Here is a 7,513-nt window from a genome sequence, read left to right on the forward strand (position 1 = left end):
TTTCACTCAATTAATCTTAATATCATTTTATTTAAATGAAAATATGCTCATGTCCAGTACATGTCTGCAATAGTATGGCGGAATTAGGAGGGCATTGGTAGCGGAATTAGTCTAGCAGTAGATGTTCTGGCCTGGGTCTACGCCGAACTGCTGGCAGAACCGCTGGTAGAAGTTGACCCTGGACTGTACTGTTGTTGGATTTCCTCCGCCGCACTCACCACTGTTAATGGCTCTTATGGTGGAGCCAAAGCCACCATCTGTGGTGATCCCTTGGTGGCAGTTGCTGTTGGACATCCAGAACCACACTGCTGTCTTGAAAGATGTGGCTGCATCCTGGGCCACGATCTCTGGGTTGTTCAATCCATCGAAGCCAATGGCCTGCCCAGCTGCACCATAGTTGTAGTTCCTGTGTTTGCATATATATATATGTCAATGTCCCAATGTAAGAGGGTGAAGGAAAATGCTTGAAAAGCAAGTCAGAAAATTAAGGAACACACGGCAGTCTTTACTCTTCAATGGAATTGTTTTGGAAAAACACTCCAGTTTGAGAGAAAAAAGATGGTAGCAGATCATTTTCCCCACATGCTAATCAATTAAGGTCATCAACATATGAGAAATTAATGTGTGAATGATTGGCAATACCATGATAGCTGCAAAGGCCCTCTGCCAAAGTAACTTTTGCCTGAAGCACAAGGATACTGCTGGTTGCTTGGATCGCAGTAGATGCTGGAAGGGTTTTGTTCATTTATGTAGCAGAAGCCTACAGTTTGTTCATATTGTTAAAAAGAAACAAATAATTAGCCACTACAAGTCGTGAGTACCAACAGCTACGCATAATTCAAAATGCAAAGAGAAATACTAAATTAAAAACAGTGTCTATATGAGTGGAAGTAATTACTGCCACAAAACAACTATCTGAAAGGGACGTACTTCCTGTTTCGTGCATGACATTAGCAAGGAAAGCAGCTAACTCCCTCTTTTGAACGTCGGTGCCGCCGGTGGTGCCAAAGCCGTTGAAACTTTCTGCGGCGGATATGAAGGAATCATAGTTATAGAAGCCTTTTCCCTCACAACCATCTTGAGGAAGGAGGGTATTGAAGAAATCGGAAGTGACGATTGTCCTTGGAGTGTCCTGGGCCAAGACCACTTCCAAGAAAAGAGCTACAAGAATAAACACAAGAAAGTGTGTGTAGCTCTCCATGATTCTGATTATGATCACTTCTCTTGTAATGTCCAGCTTTATGCTTTCTATCTGGTATTTATAAGCACCAAGTCAATGAGCACAAAGCGCTGTGGGATTGATGTTCAACGTTTCTGACAGACGACTGATGGAGTCTTTGAGCTTATTAAATGAGTGAGGGAAGTCAGTAGCCGGTATAGCTTGGAAAGATCCATGCTCCTTCCCCTTCAATTTCCGGTCACTTCTACATTGACCGGATCCCGGCCATGCCCGAATCCCCGCCCTACCCATGTGATACCGCACACCCGTGTAGGCTTTGCTTACATTGACCGGATCCCTACCAGGCAGGCGCTACCCAGGTGAGGCGGCACACCATGTAAGCGAGATTGACTTGCGTGCACATATCTGTGAAACTACACTGAAAAGAATGAGGGTATTTGTGAAAATTGTCGTCTGGCATTTTAGAACTTTTTTTTCTTTTTTCACAATCTATTTTTGCCCTTTTAATACTTTTTTATTTGATTGAGGGTATTTTAGTCATTTCACACTCTGATGCATACCTTTCAAAAAATTACTTTTTTTATTTAAATTGAGAGTATTTTCGTCATTTCACACTCCGTTCATTTGGTGCGTAGGAATCTATACATAACCAACTTCGCATGTAGACTTGTTGGACAGTTTTGTAGTTTTTATCAAATTATGATTAATTTGTTTTCATTTTACAAAGGTAAGGTGGTATGAGTTTGAAGTGCCCTGGTAAAACTAATGCCCTTCTCGTAGGGGTGAACACTACTAAAGTCTAGCCCGAATTCAGTCAACCCGAGTTTGGCTCGATCAACCTCGACTCAGCAGTTAGGTGTTTGATTTTCTGTATAAACTTCAAGCGAGTACTCAAAAGCCACGCTAAAAGCTATATCTGTGAACGGAACCTAGTTATGTACACCGCACCAAATTTTGTGTGCCAATATGGTTATTGACAAAAATATCTCTTTACTTTGTACCAAAGAAAAACTAATTTTCTGTAAAGATAAAAAAGAAAATCGCAAAAAATGAAAGTCTCAAAACGACCTTTTTTTTCAACAATTTCAAAAATACTCTCCTTTTCTTTTTGGCGTATGCTTGTTGCGTGCAGCAGCTGTACACATAACTTGGTCTCTCCATAAACGTGATCTGCCCAGTTCAACACAATTCAGGGGCGGAGACAAGAGTTTTTTATTGTAGGGGCCAAATTATAGTTTTAAAATTTTAATAGGGGTTGAAATAAAATTTTTTAGATTTTTTATATATATTAAACTAAAACTTTTTAGATTTACATATAAATTTTCAAGTTTTTAAAATATGAAAAGTTAGTGAGTCAATGGACTTTGCATGCACTTGTTGATGGACGTGCGGTTGACGTTGTTCACAGTCTGAACCGCTAGAATTTGTTGAGACCGTCCTTCACGGCGAGAAACGGTTCGATTCTTGGACCATTCCTATGAGGAAATATATCATCAAGTAATTGACTTGGTCGATGGTCATTGTTTAACATATCTAATCGTGGGTTCATACAACTGGCGTCACCGTGTATTAATTGTTGATGAAAAATTGAGCTTGGAAGTTTTGTTTTCAAAGGTGGTGGACTTCTTTGGTCTTCCCCTCGGTGCCTTTTGATCTAACGGAAATGTCAATAGTTTGCTTGAGGAGTAAGTAAAATGAAGACAAAAAGTATTCACGAGGCACCGGGCCGCGGCAGAATACCCACTACCTGGCCTGACTCTTCCGGTCCTAGAAAACATAGCTTTAGGCTGACCCAGGTAAGCCCGATAACAGGAGGATTCACCGCAAATACTAGCTTGGCTCATTATTGCCGAGACAATGGCCTACTTCTTCACATCTACCAGGTCGAGCCCGGACCCGGTTTTGGTTGTCAGGTGAGGCCCGAGCCCAGGTTTCGGGTGTCCAGCTGGCCCGATGCCTACGCTTATCGAGGAATGTAGAGTAACTGGTCATGCTAGTGGGTTGGTGATTGTGAGTTTGATTTTCATGCGCTCTAATATTTGAAATGAACATAGTGGATATGTTGTCAGATGATAGTATGTTGTCCTGCATATCATCTAAGTCCTGAAGTAGCCCTATATCGGGCCATGGGAAAAAGAGCGGTTTCGACCTCTCATTGAATCACCAATAAGAACACAAAGTGCAATTGATTTCAAGGAGATGTGCCTGAGTCTTTCATCTTCAATACACAAATTTAATTAAAAGAAATTAATTATCAGTTAACTACCAACTTAACCTCATATGCCATATTTAATAAAATCATTTGGGCAGTCAAGTAATTGTAAGACAATTAGATGATGAAAATTAAGATGAAGAGATAAAAGTCTAGTAGCTACCGGTTTGTCAAATTTCAATTAAAAAGTGGTCATGTTTACAAAGTTTCGATAAAAATCTCAAGCGATGGTTTTCTATGTGATTGACTTGATCTTGTTTAATGGGAAAAGGCTAGTCCTGTCAAAAATAATTGTTAAAGTTTTTTTATTTTTTATTAATTTAACCTCACATGCTTGATTTCAAGAGTGATTTGATGAGAAACATGTATTCAGTCTTCTATTTTTTTTACTTTAAAAATATGTTTTAATATTTAAAAAATGAACTGACGCTCCTATAGAATCAAAATCGTGATAATAGAAAAGTAAATTCTTTTTGCAAAATACCTTCACCCCAAATATGATTTATATTAATTTGACGTTTGCAAAAGCAATAGTATGTTTACATTTTCTTAAAATAATTTTCAGCACAAATTTATGATCTGGTTTTTGACCCTTACCAAGTGGTTTGGTATTTACCAATTTCTCTCTCTTTTTCTCTCTCTCTCTCTCTCTCTCTCTCTCTCTATATATATATATATATATATATATATATAAACATTTACTTAGCATAAGCAATTATCGGCATTTATCAGAGTTTGATTTGAGAACTCGCTATTTTTGTGAGAGCGAGTTGAGTGCACCACTTGGTGCGCGTAAGTCGTATACGCCAAAAAAAAGGTGGAAGTTGGGCTATTTTGAAAATTATTTAAGAAAATGTCATGTTTAGTCTTTTTTTACTTCTTCAGTTTCCTTATTTTCAATTTTTTTTTTTAATTAATCAGGAGCATTTTGGGTCATTAAGCATGCTGGGGCACAAAAAATTTGTGCACCAGCGGGCACATATAAGCCTCTCCGTATTTTTATAGCAGCTGTACCTTTTCTTTTAACCATGAAGTTCTTGTACACACACATGAGAGAGAATTTTGTTAAGAGTGTTGGTAGTCATATACACATGAGAGAAGATGCCGAACATGGGTTTGGCATGCATGAAAGAAACTGACTCATAACATAAGTCGGAGTCGTTTGACAATAATAATAGTATGCCTTAAATATTGAAGTAGATTCATAAAACTCTAAGTTACAACATTTCATGTTTCAATCTTTTCAAAATAGATATATAAAATAGTAACATAATGTCATTACTGCCAAACAGCTTATAAGGTTCACACAAACAGTACCAAACATTTAAGGAGCAGTTTGACAATAGTAACAGTATGCTACTTTTTCGTACATCTGCCCTAAATATTGGAATAGTTTCATAGAACTCTAAGTTACAGCCTTTCATGTTTCAATCTTTTGAAAACAGATACATAGTAACATAATGTTATTACTATCAAACAGCCTATAAGGTTGACAGAGACAGTACCAGACATGCAACTTGTTCTCTAGACAAAGAGCTTGATGTTCTGTAGGATACATATTCTAGCTATGCATAACGTGACACCTTACATTTTATTTATATGAGTACAAGCATAGACGTGGTAGAGGTATATATGAAATGGTATGATGGATCAGGGAGCAAGGTTGACAGGCGGGGCAGGGCGTTGGCAAATTCTAGCAGTCGATGTTCTGCCTTGGGTCTACGCCGAACTGCTGGCAGAACCGCTGGTAGAAGCTGACCCTCGACTGTACTTCTCCTGGATTTCCTCCGCCGCACTCACCACTGTTGATGGCTCTGATGGTGGAGCCGAAGCCACCGCCTGAGGTGATTCCTTGGTGGCAGTTGCTGTTGAGCATCCAGAACCACACTGCTGTCTTGAAAGATATGCCTGCATCCTGCCCGACGATCTCTGGGTTGTTCAAGCCGTCGAAGCCAATGGCCTGCCCTGCTGCACCATAGTTGTAGTTCCTGTGTGTATCCTTTTAAAGTTAGAGAGATATCTAGAGAGAGAGAGAATTTGGTGGCATTTTAAAACAAACAAATAAAAAGGTCATTGATCGTCGATTTAGTTTCTCTGTGAGCATGAGGTTAACAATCCTTAACAAGAACCTTGCGGTGCAGTAAACTCTTCAAGGAGTGTTGTGATCCCACGGTTTATGGTTTCAAGGGATTAGTACCATGAGAATATAATTTCTTTCATATTTGACTCATGTTTTAACTAGATCTCAAGGAAAATGATAAAAGCAGGAGACAAAAGTACGAGCACAGCCGTCTTTTTGAGAAGGAAAAAGAAAAAACACCAGTGATAAGGCAAAAATGATGCTAAGAAATCATGCATTTGTCTTAACGTATGAGAAATTAATATGTAAATGATTGATACCATGATAGCTGCAAAGGTCCTCTGCCAAAGTAACTTTTGCCTGGAACACAAGGATATTGCTGATAGCTTTGATTACAATGGTCGGAACGATCTTCTGTTTCGCTTATCTTGCAGAAGCCTACAGTTTTCATATTGTCAAAAAAACATATTAAACACTTCACTTCATGAGTACCAACTGCTTGTATAATGCAAATTGAGAAGGAGTATTTTTGCATGGTAGATTGTTGCCACATAAGAGAGCTAGTTGCGGACATACTTCCTGTTTCATGCATGGCATTAGCAAGGAAAGCAGCCATTGTTGAAAACCATTGTATCCAAGAGCAAAGAAAGCTAGATAAAAACAGAAGAGAGAGAGAAGAGGGATTTACGTGGTTCGGCAGTTTTAAGCCTACATCCACGAGAAGGGAAAAGTCTGTTTTTCATTCATATTTCAGAACCATGGTACAACTCTATATATAAAAGATGGGAGCAAAGAAACAGGAACGTGATAAGCTAGATCTTCACAGCAAGGAAAAAAAGGGATTAAGATAAACTCTTATTTCTTTCAAAGAATCTTAATCTGCTCTTGACTTTTGTTTGACTTGATCTTCTTTCCTGATCTTTTGCATGATCTGTGTTCTTCGTGATCTGCCTCCTATCTTGGCGCACTAGATTCCCTTCTAGAAATTTCCAACAATCTCCCCCTCAAGTTGGTGAGCAGGATATCAATCTGCCCCAACTTGTTTGATATGTAAAGATGTTTGTCCTTTGCAAGACTCTTAGTGAAGATATCAGCTAGTTGCCTTTCGCTTTTAACGTGCGGAGTAGTGATGGTACCATCTTGAACTTTCTCTCTAATAAAGTGGCAATCAACTTCAATATGTTTGGTGCGCTCATGAAAGACAGGATTAGCTCCAATATATATTGCAGCCATATTGTCGCACAATAAGCTCATAGCTTTCTTTATTTCAATGTTCATGTCTTTTAGTACTGCTTTGACCCACATAAGTTCACAAGTGCAAGCTGCCATTGCTCTGTATTCAGCTTCAGCACTTGATCTGGCTACAACGGTTTGTTTTTTGCTTTTCCATGTTACCAAATTTCCTCCAACAAATGTGCAGTAACCAGACGTAGATCTGCGATCATTTGGATCTCCTGCCCAATCAGCATCGGCGTATCCGATTACTTCTAGTTGTTGATCACGTTTCATGAGTATTCCTTTTCTTGGAGTCCCTTTTAGATACCTCAACACTCTATGGGCAGCTTCAACATGTGTGGATCTTGGTTTATGCATGAACTGACTTATTAAACTAACAGCATAAGCAATATCAGGTCTGGTCACAGTTAAATATATGAGTTTACCAACAAGTTGCTGAAAACCTTGAATATTCTCAACAATGTCTCCATCTTCTTTACGCAGTTTGCAGTTTAGTTCCAAAGGAGTGTCAGCAGCCTTAGCTCCAATGTATCCTGTCTCTTTTAATAGGTCAAGAATATATTTCCGTTGGCAAATAAAAATACCTTTGTCAGAGTGCGCAACTTCAATACCCAAAAAATACCTTAAAACACCTAGATCTTTGATTTCGAACTGCTTATTAAGGAGTTGTTTGACTTGCGCCATGAATTCTGTGTCATCTCCTGTCAAAATAATGTCATCTACATAAACAAGTAAGATAACAATTTTCAATCCTCTAGTATAGGTGAACATGGTATAATCTGCTGAACTTCTTTTAAAACCAATT

General features: G+C 38.7%; 2 protein-coding genes across 2 annotated transcripts; both read right to left on the reverse strand.

Annotated features, from left to right (window-relative positions):
* Positions 1-1,239, reverse strand: LOC116254451 (endochitinase 4-like). Its single transcript, XM_031629852.2, has 3 exons — positions 931-1,239; positions 643-760; positions 1-406 (listed from the first exon to the last, which is right to left on the reverse strand). Exons 1-3 carry the CDS (start codon positions 1,199-1,201, stop codon positions 112-114), a joined length of 684 nt encoding a protein of 227 aa, XP_031485712.1. The 5' UTR covers positions 1,202-1,239; the 3' UTR covers positions 1-111.
* A 3,714-nt stretch (positions 1,240-4,953) lies between these two features.
* LOC116254490 (endochitinase 4-like) lies at positions 4,954-6,088 on the reverse strand. The gene is made up of 3 exons (XM_031629911.2): positions 6,049-6,088; positions 5,793-5,910; positions 4,954-5,380 (listed from the first exon to the last, which is right to left on the reverse strand). Exons 1-3 carry the CDS (start codon positions 6,086-6,088, stop codon positions 5,086-5,088), a joined length of 453 nt encoding a protein of 150 aa, XP_031485771.1. The 3' UTR covers positions 4,954-5,085.
* Between the last annotated feature and the right edge of the window lie 1,425 nt (positions 6,089-7,513).

The sequence above is a fragment of the Nymphaea colorata genome, chromosome 1, assembly GCF_008831285.2.
Source record: "Nymphaea colorata isolate Beijing-Zhang1983 chromosome 1, ASM883128v2, whole genome shotgun sequence".
Lineage (NCBI taxonomy): Eukaryota > Viridiplantae > Streptophyta > Magnoliopsida > Nymphaeales > Nymphaeaceae > Nymphaea > Nymphaea colorata.

Coding starts and splice junctions, on each gene's coding strand:
- LOC116254451 (XM_031629852.2), bottom strand. CDS start 1,201: ATGGAGAGCTACACACACTTTCTTGTGTTTATTCTTGTAGCTCTTTTC. Junction 761..930: donor TGTCATGCACGAAACAGGAA/GTACGTCCCTTT, acceptor AACAAACTGTAG/GCTTCTGCTACATAAATGAA. Junction 407..642: donor GGGCCTTTGCAGCTATCATG/GTATTGCCAATC, acceptor ATGCAAACACAG/GAACTACAACTATGGTGCAG.
- LOC116254490 (XM_031629911.2), bottom strand. CDS start 6,088: ATGGCTGCTTTCCTTGCTAATGCCATGCATGAAACAGGAA. Junction 5,911..6,048: donor TGCCATGCATGAAACAGGAA/GTATGTCCGCAA, acceptor TGAAAACTGTAG/GCTTCTGCAAGATAAGCGAA. Junction 5,381..5,792: donor GGACCTTTGCAGCTATCATG/GTATCAATCATT, acceptor GGATACACACAG/GAACTACAACTATGGTGCAG.